This window comes from Chaetodon trifascialis, chromosome 14 (genome assembly GCF_039877785.1).
Source record: "Chaetodon trifascialis isolate fChaTrf1 chromosome 14, fChaTrf1.hap1, whole genome shotgun sequence".
NCBI classification, from domain to species: Eukaryota; Metazoa; Chordata; class Actinopteri; order Chaetodontiformes; family Chaetodontidae; genus Chaetodon; species Chaetodon trifascialis.
In genome coordinates, this window is record NC_092069.1 from 22,775,001 (window position 1) to 22,789,837 (window position 14,837).

At 45.3% G+C, this 14,837-nt stretch overlaps 1 protein-coding gene across 3 annotated transcripts in view; it reads right to left on the bottom strand.

Moving 5' to 3' along the window:
* The window catches only part of fndc3ba (fibronectin type III domain containing 3Ba), a 91,053-nt gene that overhangs the window by 52,589 nt on the left and 23,627 nt on the right, over positions 1-14,837 (bottom strand). For 2 of the 3 annotated variants that reach the window (XM_070979889.1, XM_070979890.1), the window contains exons 2-3: positions 13,745-13,890; positions 10,201-10,276 (exon numbers count right to left, since the gene is read on the bottom strand). In XM_070979889.1, the coding sequence (XP_070835990.1) occupies positions 10,201-10,276; positions 13,745-13,861 (193 nt within the window). In that variant the 5' untranslated portion in view covers positions 13,862-13,890. Of the gene's footprint in view, positions 1-10,200; positions 10,277-10,745; positions 10,956-13,744; positions 13,891-14,837 lie in introns of those variants that run through there. The other variant, XM_070979891.1, reaches the window with a different exon arrangement.

A 14,837-nucleotide genomic window follows, 5' to 3' on the forward strand; every position in this document is an offset into this window, starting at 1 on the left:
AAGCCCCAGAGCAGCGAGAAACATGTGTGAGTTATTATGAATCAAACTCTTCTTTCTTTTTGGAATTTTTGAAAATGATTTAATTCCAAACGGAGAGATTTGTTCCGAAATGCGATACATCCATTTAATGCAAAAGACTTAACAAATTAGGATCATCATTAGCTCGACACACAACACCCGGGTTATGAAATGACTGAAAAAAATCACCTAGCATCCAGAGTGAAACTGGATTTTCCTCTAAACTTTGCTTCTCATTTGCAAATAAAAAAACCTCCTCAACTCATTTCAAAGCTTGCCATTTCTTAGAATAAGATGTTAACGTCTACATCTTATCCTGTCCTGATCGCTGTGTAAACTATCCTTGAGTGTACAAGGCGAGATCTGTCTAGCGTTCCGCCCGTAGTCTGGGTGCCAGCCCAGACCTCCACCCAGCCCAGATCTTTCTCCGCTTCTCCCCCACCCAAAGGAGCAGCGCTGTCGGCCGACCTACTTCTGCTGCTGGGTCTGCTCCAGAGGAGAGCAACGTAACGTCTGGAGGGACACTGAGCCCAGCCGTGCTTTGTTCTCAACATCTTAACGCACACATGCGCACACACACACACACACACACACACACACACACACACACACACACACACACACACACACACACAGAGACAGATGTACGTGGCTCACATAAACCAAGACAAACAAATTTCAAAGCCGCAGACAAGTGCCCAGATTAACACCTGAGCATATGTGCATAAACTCTTTAAGATGTCAAGCTGACATGGACACACACACACACACACACACACACACACACACACACACACACACACACACACACCTGACTTGTGGAACACACTGACATCGAAATAGTTTACACTGTCAGAAATCACGGTCACCTTGGCACAAACAACACACAGCTAAACAGGACACACACACGCACACACTCACACACACTCTCGCTCTGCTCCAGTATTATCCCATGAGGCTATTCTTGGACTTGCAGATATAATTGTTTTGGGATCGGTAACCCTGCGATACACACTGCATAAAGCAACACACTCCACTTATCACTCTTCATGCACGCACGCACACACGCATGCGAAGACGCCTGGCACACATGTGCACGCGTTCATGTGCACACACAAATATACCCGATCCAGACACTGATGACTCATTGTATCCATTCGCTAATCAACTCTACATGTCTAGAAGGAGAGGGAGAGAGAGAGCGCGAAGAAGTGCAACAGCTGTTGGTGTGTAAACAGAGCCGGAGGGTAATAGTCTTCCTCCTTTCTCTCACTCCCTTCAATCCTCAAGACACAACAAAATTCTCAAACTTTGACCCACTATCGGAGCAGCGACGCTTTTACTCATTTTTACTCATTTTTTCCCTTTTGTGCACAACCTGCTGCATCTGTACCCAGCTGTGCTCCTCTCCCGCCCCCCCTCCCCTCGCTTTCCTCCTCCTATCTCTCCACATGTTAATGCGGGGCATTCCTCGCATATGAGTCACAGTCTGAACAGCGCTCAGCTTGTGTCCACCACAAAGAGCAGAGAAAGTGTGTGTAGGGAGAAAGAGAGGAAGGGAGGAGAGAGGAGGAGAGAGGAGAAGTCGTGTGAATGTCAGTGGAAAGAAAGGCAAAAGCGAGACTGGAAGTCCTAGATTAGCAGGGACTTCCCCCCCGACTCCCCAGATCTGAATTCCATCGTTTGTGTGTGTGTTTATATATGAGTGTGTGCATGATAGCGTGTGTGCATGTCCTATGGCTGTTGTGTGATCAGACAAGAGAGGAAGTGCAGATTTGGTGGAGATTGTGTGTGCATGCGAGAGGGAGAGAAGCAAGGAGAGGCACCAGCTATCTCAAACCATCAGACCTTTATTTCTACCAGTCCCTCCGATCACTCCTCGACCTCCATGGTTAGGCCCTCCCACTGACTGACACACACTTTCCCCGCCTTCCAATCAGAACGGAGCAGAAGGGGAAAAAAAGAGGGGCTTCCCTGTGAAATCTAAACACACATGATGTAAACAAGCACATGTGTATTCTATGCAGCTGTGCAGGAGGAAGTGAGGCACGTTTGCTCTATTCCCTTTTAAACGCTGCTTGATCCCATCACCGCACCGCATCACTACAGCAGCCCAGCGTGATCAAAAAGGTTTTCATGCAACCTAAATGAATCTAATTAGAAAAGCAGCACAAGCAGCATGTGGAGAAGGTTCAACGTGTTTGAAGGGCCCTCCAGTTGGATGTTGAAAAAAACTTAAGTTGGTGTTCTGAGGGTAAAAAAAAGAAAAAAAAATACTACAAGATATGAATGCGAAAGGAAGGAGAGACAGGGAAGCAAGGGAGGAAGTGAAGGAGGTTGGAAAGAGAGGGAAAGGAGGAGGGAATGAGGGCGGAGGGAGGGAGAAGTGCTCCAGCTGTACCCTGAGCTTCAAGAGAGCCAAGAATTTCATCCCTGGAAAAGCTCTCTTTTCTTTCTCTCTCTGGAAAATTCTGCAAGCGCTCTCCTCTTCACAGCTGCTGTTCACACACACACACACACACACACACACACACACACACACACACACACACACACACACACACACACACACACACACACACACACACACACACACTTTCACACAGTCTTACATGCAAAGACAGACGCAGTATTCTGCAAAGTTTTGCCCACTCCTTTCTCCCTCCACCCTTCCCCGTGTTGCCCTAAATGGGCCAGTCCCAACAGCCTTCCCTGAAACACTGGAGGACCAGACCAAGTCAGCAGCGCAGGGGTGGCTGGGGTCATCGCATAGAGGAAGTGGCCTCGCCCGGAATGCATGGCGGCAGACACGACCAGACATGCAGCGTCTGATTCTCGCACTCTCTCTATCCCTCCTTCTTTCTTTCTGTCTCTCCCCCTTTTATTTACCTTCCTCCATTCTGTCGTTTTATTTCCACTCCGCTTCTTCCTCCCTCCCTTCCTCTTTCTGCCTCCTCATGCCCTACTGTGTGAGGGCATTGAGTTTATAAGTGAGCACTGGGCAGGGCATGCAACAACAATCAACTCTCTCTCTCTCTCTCTCTGCCTCACACACACACACACACACACACACACACACACACACACACACACACACACACACACACACACACACACACACACACACACACACACACACACACACACACACACACACACTCACACTAGAGTCAAGCTCTTAACTACCCTGTGCCAAATGAACCAAGCCAATCCTCTCTGTCCTTTTGTTTCTTGCAAAGTACACTTGGGTGGAAAACACTGGAAAAAGAAAAACACAGGTATGCCACACACACACACACACACACACACACACACACGCACGCAAACTGCCCAGAGGGACCACATTCCATTACACACCACCTGGAGTGAGAGTTCGTTCCCATGGTGACCAGTTTCCCAAATCCAACAGGACATAACACAAAATTAAGACACACTCGCGCTAAACACGACGCCAGGGCTGGTTTTACAGTTGGCCCGAGGGCCAAAAACTTGTCGGAAAATCCTCTGCGAAAAGGTCCGTCTGGCTGTCAAGCCAAAACGACATGCACACACATACATTCAGATGCACGCACACACAGGGGATCTGACAAATACACGATTCCTCTCCGCCATGTGTCCCTCCAACCATCCCATTACCCTTTTTTCCAGCAGGGGAGGAAATAAAATCTACAGCGGCGTTAGCTCATCAAAACGCACGACGCAGACTTCACTGTCTGAGCATGAGCACTTGCTCGCCATGTCTGACGGACAACATGGCGGCACTGGGAGATTTAAGCAGGCCTACTGCAGGTTCGGGGGACGCAGATGGGAAATTAGCAGTAGCTGTAAATGCTGTGATGCACTACACTGGATAATCGTTGTGCAATTCCCTAAATATACTGTAACAAATAAGCATTAAATGAGATGAAGATGATGTTGTCCAGTGAAAACAACGTCTCCAAATGTGGTTCATCTGGCTCATTATTCCTTTATGCGTTCATGCCAAATAAAACATTAGAATATCTGAAAGAAAAGCATCATCACAAAGCTGGAAACCTGTTTTCTCCGCTCATGAAAAGGTGCCGCCTTGGACACAGTGTCGAGATAAGCCAGTTGGAATCTAACAATAGCAACGTAAGGGGGGACTTAATCGTGTCTGGAAGGGCCACTTAGACACAAACCCTGATCATTTAAAGCACTGCATAAATATGCAATTCACATTAAATCGGTTATGTGATTCATTACGCCGGGGCTAAAAGCAAGTGCCATAACAATAATAATACACTCATTCATTTGTCTCGTCACACCCACTGAAAAACACTCACAAAGAGAATGACACACATCCATGTGGACACACACTTTGCAAGCACTTTTTGTTGTACATTTGGGACGAAGAATACAATATTTCAACACATATATTGTAAATCCTTTCAGTTGACAACCATCTTGCGCAGTAATTTTCAGTCCTGCTCCGTCTGATCGTCACACTGTCCAGTGCAGGTGTGACTTGGAAAAGTTCCCAAAACCACAAAGCTGCACCGGTGTCTTCCAAAACAGTCCTCTACATTAAGCCCTTCTGAGAAAAGCGTATTTGTGTCTTCTCCCCCGGCTTGTTTAGAGCCATCTGGCTCGCTGTAAACACAGGCCGCGAGACTTTCCACCATATTTCTCTCAACCAGCTATTTCCATTTACATCAAAGGCCCCCAAACACAGGAGCACACACTCCGGCAAAAGGCGAGACAAAAAGAACCCCAGCGTGCTCGTGTGGCGATGCAGCGCAACCAGCAGCAGGAATATCAGCATCGTCCATCCGACTGAGACGAGCGCCGAGGCAAGGAGACGCTGAGACAGACCGAGTGAGATGAAAATAGAGAAAGGGACAGAAAGGCTGAATGACAGAGAGATCGAGGTTGAGAGAATCGGACAGAAACCCTCGGGAGGGAAGCGAAACACATCATCTCTTCATTTCACTTGCTCACAGAGTTCCTCACACATAAGAAACAGGGACGAGATTCAATGAGGTGGGAATCAAGAGACCACAAATCATCCCAACTGACGTCAGTTACTGATCAGACACTAAATGTGCATGATTTGCATTTATCAATTTGTTTTCACTTACAAGGCCTTTATTTAATAACCCCAGATCATGAAAACGTCTCATAGTGTGTGCAAAGAATTTAGTGGCCTTGCCTGTTTGTAACTCTGGTCATCTCTGGCTGATACCCAGTGATTGAGTGCTGCACTAACACAGTGTGGAAATGATGCCAGTAGTCAATTATGATGAAAACAGCAAGTACACTCACTTTGTGAGCAACATTCAGACCTCCCCTCAGTCCACACCTTCAACTTTGGTTGCTTGGTGAAGAAGAAATACAATCTAAAAAAAATGGGATAATTCTCAACCTGCTGACAATGTTTGTCCATCTGCATCAGTAATTTGATGAAACTACAGTGCTTTGGCGATGCGCTTTGTATGCAGCGTCCAATTACTAACACATTTTCAATAGCGAGTGCCTGTCAGATAAAAGACTTCCGCCTACGGTGCCTCTTGTGGATCCTCCATCTGAGCTACTCAGAAATAAGGTAAGTGGAATGTCCTTAATGACGGCGGGTCTGATCGATTTCAGGAGTGTGGAAGTACAAAATAACAGAATTAGGATGTGCCTGCAGAGGGAGAGGGAGGGTAATAATGAGGGAGACACAAAGAGGGAGAGCAAACAAACAACACACATCTGCTGCTAAAACACAAAACAGACCCTGACATGATTCACACTCCGCTTCATCCAGATGACACACATGCACAGAAACATGTGCACGCAGTGAGGTCACACAACCGGTGTTTGTCAGAGAAGCAGCCCGGACTGAGCAGCAGAGGACAGGACTGCAGCAGAGGACAGGACTACATTTCCCATCACACCACTGCAGTAATGCAGCAGTGAGAATGGGCTTCATTATGCAAGGATTCTGCATCCACAGCGTGTGCAGGAAAAGCAGATGTTCAGCCAAGTCCCAGTTTAATACTGAACATTTTTAATGTTCTAATCAGGCTGATTATTCAGAAGAAAACAGACAAACTATTCTGTTTTTGTTTTCATTTTGACTGGATATGAAGGTTATTCATTCGCTTTGATTATTACTCATTTTGTAACCAATTTATTTAATTTTTCAATTTCCAAATTTTAATTCGAAGGTAAAACCTGTATCCATGTACCATTCATTGCCTTTTCAAGGAGCAGCTCCCATTAAATCTTAATAAAAAGGGAAAACAAAAGGTTTGATTGCAGCAAAGTTCTCTCCAACATCCACCGGTATGATCTCAAACAAAACAGCACAACAAAAAGAGCTAGAAAAGAGCTAGAGGAGCCACTCAGCAGAGGGCCAAGGGCCAATATGCATGACATTATCAAGGTCTAAGCAGACAAGACAGGCCACATGGAGGCAAATCTTGGACACAATGTCCAGACTGACGCAGTTGTTGATCACTTGTGGCCCCTTTTGGCTAGTTAAGGGGAGCCAGCAATGATGATATAAAACAACAGTCAATAAAAAAGGTTTATCAAAAACTATGAATCACGAGAGATCCTTGAGCAGACACAAATACATGTGCACGGATGCTAACAGTAGCTGCATGCAGAAACACACACACACACACACACACACACACACACACACACACACACACACACACACACACACACACACACACACGACCAAACACATGATCCCTTCCAGGCTGATTAATAATGAAGAGCATGAGGACAGTTTGTGTGTGATCCACTTGTCAGGATTTCATCACTCCATATATCAAAACAGAGAAGCTGCAAATTATGTCTGTGCACACTGTGCACATAGCCCCCCGCACACAACCCACGCCAGCTAGCAATTAGTAGCCATTCTGTAAAACAGCCATGATTAGCTCCAGAGCTAAAGTCTGAGGTTTGGACAGGAATCCGTCCCTAACATTTATCTCCTCTGGTGCAGAAGAAAACTGGAACACATACAGGAAACTCAGCTAAACATGGGCAAAACATGCTAACTCCACATAGAAAGAGTCGCAGGTGTTCTAAAACAAGAAGTTCCTGCAGTGTCCAAACAGTTTTCCTTTTCCACAAACATGAGAAAGCAGCTGCTGCATTAGCCTCTTACAGTGGAAACCCTCCACTCCGGCAGATATAAAGTTTTTGTGCAAACAAGACATTTATCATAATCACTGAGCAGCTGCTTAATTATCTGCATGCAAAACAAACTTTTTTGGTGGTAAAATAATTAGTTTCAAGGCAAATGCAAACGCAGCATAGGTTAACCATCTCTTACACAACTTTATTGAGATGTTGATGAGGACATCCAGTGAGGCCACCAGAGGTTGCATCATATTGTAAAAATCAAACCAATCAACCGCTGACCCCTGCCCCGTGATGTCACATCCTCCATGGCGGGGCACGGTTTCCTGTTCTTCACCCCCTCGCCTCATCATCCCTCATAAAAGTCCAACAAAGAGCAAACAACACAGTAAACCAACACAGCCTTGTAAAACACACATAGACACACACACACGCACACACACATATTACCACACTCACATTCCATAGCAGGGTGCTCTAACACACCCTCTAGAGTCTTGTCCTTTGATGTGAGTGTGGGAAAGCTCAGGGGAATGGTCTTAGTGGGGGGAGGGAGAGAGTAAAGGGAGAGGGGGAGGGGAAAGGAGGGAGAGGAGTGTATACATGAGAGCAACACGGTGAGATGGTGGGAGATAGACTGGGAGAGCTGGTGGGGGTCAGCTTTGACTGACCCCCGGAGCACCAAGGGGTCAGTGTGTTTAAACGGGAGATGGACACACACACACACACACACAGTGCATGCTGATTAACAGGCCAGTGCAGGGAAGGATTTTAGATTCAGATTCACTGAAACAAAGAAACACCCATAAAGACTAAAAGCAAGCAAGAGAGATCAGGTAAAGCTCATCACTGAGATAACTGACTACTTGAAATGACTTTCAAACTTGAATTATTTGACTGTGCGCCAGGAGCTCAAACAGGATTTTAATGTGTCTAAATAAAAGTGCACAATTCAGCCGGTAGCATGCGGCTAATGAGCGCAACATCAATCCAACAAATACAATCGTCTCTTTGCTGCTCCAGGTTTGCTTTAAGGTAGAGGCAGACGAACGAGGAGGAGGAGGAGTGGAAAAGAAGGAAAGAGGTGGGAGGAAAAGAAGTTGAGCAGAGTGAAAGAGGGACAGGGAGAAGTGTGTGGAGGAGAGGGAAGGCTGAAGCTTCGTATGAAAGAATCTCTTTTGGCTGCTGCGTCGACGTCTCCAGGCTGGTTGCGCCTTGGCAGAGCATCTGTGTCTGTTTGTGTGTACGTGTGTGCATGTTTGCATGCGTGCGCCGCGGTGCTGCAGCTAAACAGAGGTTACTTTATATAAAAGCTGGTTCCTGGCTGTGCCCTGAGGTCTCTGTAATCTCGCTCCCTGTCACACACACTTGCACATAAGTACGGCAAAGTGCAAACACACACGCTGGCACACAAGTACACATGCATGCACAAACCCGGAGCTCTGAGGTCTCGGTAATCACACCGAGTCACTTGTCTAAAGAGCGGCTCAGTTCGAAACACACTGCCACACTCCACCTCTCATTAAACCCAGTGACCTCCTCCAGAGAGAGACAGAAAGAGAGGGAGAAAGAGTTTGAGTGTGTGTGGCCCTCCGCATTAATAATATGTGCATTCAAACATGACCCCGAGCCCTCAGACACACGCCCAATTAGCCGTCGTCGACCGTAGTAAAAGGCACACACAGATACACACTGTGCCTTCCATGCTAAATTTTGCATGCAAGTGCACAAATGCACCCCCGCAAATAAACAGACCCACAACTACGTCAACACAACAAGTGTCTGGCATCCCACTCAAACCATTTTTTCTTCCATCTTCTCATGAGCCATTGATCCATATCTAGAAATGTCTTGGTCAACTGTATCTGCGCATCTTAGAAACAGCACACGATGGGCTGGACGGATGCGATCTGGCATTATCAGTGCGCCTCTAAGGTCTGCCTGGGTCGATCCCTCTGATTTCAGGGAAAAATTGAATTACACAGCGGGCAGAGAAAAGGAGGCGGGCTGTAATTAGTTACAACATAGACTATGGGGTGATGGTTATGGTGGGGTTTTTTTTTGTTTTTTTTTTCCAGGGGAGGCAGTCAGCGTCTGAGCCAAAGCTCAAAGAAAACCTTCACACAGAAGGCAAAGAAAGGAGTGAGAGAAGAAGCGAGAGGCAGACAGAGGAGAAAACAAAGGCGCCCTTTCAAAGTTTCAGAGTAACAGCTTACTCCGCTGACATCATCAAAGTGAGACGCGAGTCGGGGAATTCCCGCGTTGCTGCCACCTCCTTCCGTCTTTAATAGCCCCTAAGTGGCTTACATTTCAAGTCTTTTCATGTATTGCTATCAGATGCAGCCAGAGAGTGAGACCATTGCTGCACACTCTGTCAATGACTGTGCTTTCAAGTGATGTTTTTTAATGTGCAGATAACACGCTTAGATGCAGGCATTTCCCCCTCACTTCCTTTTCCTCATCCCTTACTGCTGCATTATTGACTGTACTCCTGAAAGACTACAATCAGGGAATTATGGTACTGATGTCCGCCAAACATTCTTAACATTACTATTTTCAAAAGCATTATTCTGCAAACGCTGGTGTAGAGACGTAAAAATACTGCTGTATGTTGATGAAGTTGAAGGAACAGATATGGTGCGTTCATGTGCTGCTGGAAAGTTTGAGAGTCGGAGCCTCAGCTCCGCTGAGTGATGATGATGATGATGGATGTCATTAACAGGATAATTTGATAGCTTCTTGGATTTAAAATAAAGCTTTGAAAGTTTGGCTGGCTTGCCTCCAAGCAGCGTATCATTTTTCCAACCGCACATGAACGCATCACATTAGAAATACATTTTAAAGAATTCATGCTTTCACCTGTGTCACCACTTAATAAAACTGACATGATAATCCCTGCACGGACTCCCTATGTTAAGCTTGATCTTATTTTGTTTCTGTTAAGCTTGTGAACTCATTAAACTGTATTTCCAGCCCTCAAATGTGCAGCCGGCAAATAATTAAAGTGATGGGAAAACTGTCTCATAGTGACACCAAGCCACATGTTAATAAGATAACACAATAATGTACGAGGGGACTGACCCTGGATGCACTGCAGTGAGCCGTCCTCTGCCCGGATGGTAAACGTCTCCCCCGGGTTCACCTGCACCAGGATCACCTGTACAAACACACACAGAAAAATCAAAGGGTTAGTCAGCACGAATCAGACCGAGCGAGGAAAATCACATATAATGACGTGAACACACATTCATCTTCAACAATCACAAAGTGGACAGACTCTGCCGGGCAGCCAATAGGCTCGCAGGAGTGACATAACAGACAATAAGCATCGGATCCCAGAGTAGGGCGGACACAGAGAGTTCATACACATATGAATGAGGCGTTAGGTAAGCTGATGGTGAGACAACACTGCTGTGACACACACCCTGATTTGAGAAAAGCCTTTCTCTTTTAACCACCCCGACTGGCAGAAAACCACTAAAACCAGTATGCAGAAATATTCCACACACAGCCTGACGTATATATATATATCCCCATTAAACACACAGCACACACAAACGAAGCCAAAATATGCAACACTCTGGTGTCTGCTGAATATGCCGGAAGGGAGTATGCATGCACCTTACCGTCATATTCTCCGCATACAGATTGTTGAGGGTGTACACATGGCTGTAGACATGAAACAGGTGACCCTCCATTACACACACACGTATTCATGCACACATGCATGCACACGCAAGCACAGCCCTGTCTATGCTCTACAGGTGTGCCGTCGTAAAATCCTCATATCCTGCGTTCCTCCTGTAGCGTCTGCATGCTCGCCCATCTCAGTGCTAACCTGCTCCTCTCCCTCAGACACACACACTCACTCACACACACACACTTCCTGCTCTGTCTGCTGCAGCGGCTGCTGTTGCTATGGGAACCCCAGCATAGTACAGGGCGACCCATGTTTCCCAAGGACTGAGAAAACCCCCATAGCAGACCATGTGGATGAGTGTGTGTGGAGAGAGGGCGTACAGTATGTGTTATGTATAAATCTACACGAGCCAAAATCATAGTGCGTAAAAATGTGTGAAAGACTCATGTGGCATGTGAAGCAGTAACAATCCAGTCAGCTTCTGCTCACAAAAGGTTTAATATTACGTTAGAATAAAAGTAAAAAGTGACAAAAGGATGTTTCTAATCCATAAAATCATCAAGATCTGTGTTTTAAAGTTTAACCACCTCTAGATTTCAGTGCAAAACGCACTTATAGCAGGAAGCAGATCCATCCATCCATCCATCCATTATCTATACCGCCTATCCCTTTCGGGGGTTGCGGGGGGCTGGAGCCTATCCCAGCTACAATGGGCGAGAGGCGGGGTCGCGACTGAACCGGTCGCCAGCCAATTGCAGGGCGGAAGCAGATCCGTACATGTCAAACAATAAATAGAGAGAACGTCACAAAAAGAGTAAAAACCTGACATCGACTGCGCCAACATTCTCCAAGGCTGCAAACATTTATTGAAGCATCGTCGGAGAAACATATTTTTTTTCTAGCTGTGGATCATTTTTATTTCGTCAACATTTTCCGGCAGCAGTTGAAAGCTGTCACCGTTCATAAAGAGCCAAACTGAAGCCAGAACATCCGAGTTCTGCTCCAGAAGTACAAACCGTTAATTCTGAGTTAGTAATTCAGTGTTTTGTTTTTTTTTTTCTAGTTGTGTTTTAGTTTTGGATTTAATTATTAGCAAATGAGTCAAAAGCCGGGCTTTCAGTCATTCCACTGGCTCACAAAGGGACTGTAAATCTTTAAAGAAACATTGCCAGATTATTATTCATGTCAGTATTTCAGTTTTAAATACTTAACACACACCACCTCCCAAAAGCCCCAAATTAAACGCCATCAACTTGACAGTGTGCCAATCAAATGGCTCGATATGAGACTGGACGGGACGGGCACAATGTCTGACCTGTTCTTTAGATTACAACTTCAAATTTGGAAAAATGGCATTAAATGATAGTGTGGGTGGATATCATGTGTAAGGGATGATAAAATAATAAGTTCAGCTCTATGTGGAGATGCTGCACGCCCAGGGACAAAATAAAGAATCATGAGAGTAACAGCACTCCAACGGAAGAAAACCTCCACACGGGCAAGCGCACATGAGCCACACAACTTAATGAAGTGCAGACGATGTGGCCAATAGAAGGTTCTGAACAGAATATGGAACCTCCTACTGGCTACGCTGTTGCACTTCATTATGTAGCCAATACAAGATTCCACATTCCAAACAGAACAGAATACAGAACCAAATACTGGCAACATTGTTGCAGTTTAAATTCTAATTCTAATCGCAAATTGTCCAAGTATATGCTAATATACTGTATGTATATAGTGTATGTATAGTGTATGGATAGAACGCCGGGAACATATTTCACTTTATTTTCCTCATCAATGAGAAATTCCCCTGAATTACAGTTACAACTAGCTGAGACGTGATGGTTGCACTTCATAAGACTTTCTCCATAATGCATGTCATGTTTCTTTTCACGGTAAATTTTCTCGAATGATAGTGTTGCAGCCTAACAATGAATCTGATGTCTTCACTTGGCCTCGCACTAAAGGAGCACGCAGACACAGATAAACACACACATAAACAGGTGTAGGCAGGTAAACAGAGATAGACAGACAGGAAAGCTGATAGACAAGCAAGCAGACAAACACAAACACTGAAGTATGCGCTCAGACTCAACACAGACAATTGTGTGCCCACACAGACACTGAAGGGGTAGAAGAAACACACACACTGTGTAAGACAGCCCGAGAAACAAACAAATACACACAAACACGGACACACGCATGCACAGTCGAATCTATATAATCATCGGTCTAGATCCCTGACTCCACACTGGGAACCGAGTTTAAACTGCAGGGTGTTACAATAAAAAGAGCTCCCTAACTGCTGCGTGTTACAGCCAAAACCCTCCCTAACTGTTATGTGTCGCAGCCAAAACCCTCCCACATGCTTCCTCTGGGCTATGAGGGAACAGGCAACAGATGATACATAAACATCATCTTCATCATCCCTCATCTACCAAAAGCACACGGTGTATAAGTTGTATCTGCGACAATAGGATTAGACCCAGGTCAATTAACCGTGATGCTGTTAATTAGGTTCATCGTGCCCTTTCGCCGGCGCAGAGCCCGGGTGGGGCTTCGTGCTTTGAAGGTGATCCAGTTGGCTCTGCGGCTTCTGATAAGATCAAGTCAGTCTCAAACAAGCAGCTGAATCCTTTTCCAAAGTGATTTAAGTTAAGGCCTGGGATCCATCAATGGAGCCAGTCAGCCAGTTACAGAATGTCTCCAGCGCTGAATGATGCAAGTGCGTGAGCCTGCAAGCGTCTGTGTTTATTCTTCTTCCCCTTATATGACAAATGTCTTACTGTAACAGCTGTTCATTACCTGTGGCAACAAACCGTGAGCCACGCGATGAAACGACAACAAAGGGAAGTGCCTGCACGGGCGTTTGATGTGCATTCTTGCGTGCGTCTGGTTGGAGTGTGTACGGCAACACAGGGATGTTGAAAGAAGCATTTGCAAGGATAAGTGAACACACACGACAGACATGCGAGTGTTTACCTGCTGTGCCGCGTCACCGTTAACCATGTGAGGCATGAGAGGGACCTCCCCGTTCAGGAGGGGGGGCGGAGCCAAGTCCAGTGGAATCTGGTCTGTCATCATCATTGTGACGTACATTCATGGAGAAATTCACTGAACTGCCCTACCTGGGAAAGAGCAGAGAGAGGGAGACGGTGAGGAACAGGAGACGTCAGCAGCGATACACACTCACACATTCACAGTGTGTCACATGAAGGACACAGAAATGTGTGACACGAAAAGGACCTGTGCTGCAATCAAATCTAACAGGATCATGTTTGCACCATGAAACAAAGCACCAACGGGAAACAAATGGAGGCCATTGTTGGCCAGAATACAAAGGTTTGCATATATATGGTTATGGCATTCTGGGAAATACAGAATATTTACTTTGCTGCAAAGAGTTTGACAAGAAAATTGATATATTGATCTCACAACTACAATAAAAATGTCATCAACATGTGCAGTAATTAAACTGGGCTGTGCAATAAACTCAATATATCTTGCTTATTCTGTATATTTTGTACTACATTATTCTACTACTTATTCTACTGGTACTATTATCATTGCTTTATATTTCACTATTACTATGCTATACATACTACTATTAATAATTCTTATATTGTGACTGCTGACTAAGTATCTCATTTGTTTAATCTGCACAAATGTAAACAGGCTAGCCGTTTGGCTAAGCTAACCAGCTGTAGCTTCATAATGCACAAACAGATGTGACTGGATTCAACCCTCTTTCTAACTCTCAGCTGACACATAAATGTTTTTATTTTCTAAAATATCCTGTGTACAAACTGTTGTACAATGAATATGAGGGCAGATTGTGCCAAGCCTGCATTAGGCCAGCCCACCAGTGTGCTTCCATTAGCGTTAATTGTGCAATTTCCTCATCGACAAAACAGTTTTTCCACTTCACGGGAGCTTGAAAACTTTTTGCATTGTTGGAGAGCTTTTATTAAATTAGTCCATTTTCACCGGTTTTACTGTAGTCACACGCTTTCCATCCCAATTTCGATAAGCACTTGGATCAAAACCCAGATGTATTTCTCATAACAGAGGTGTA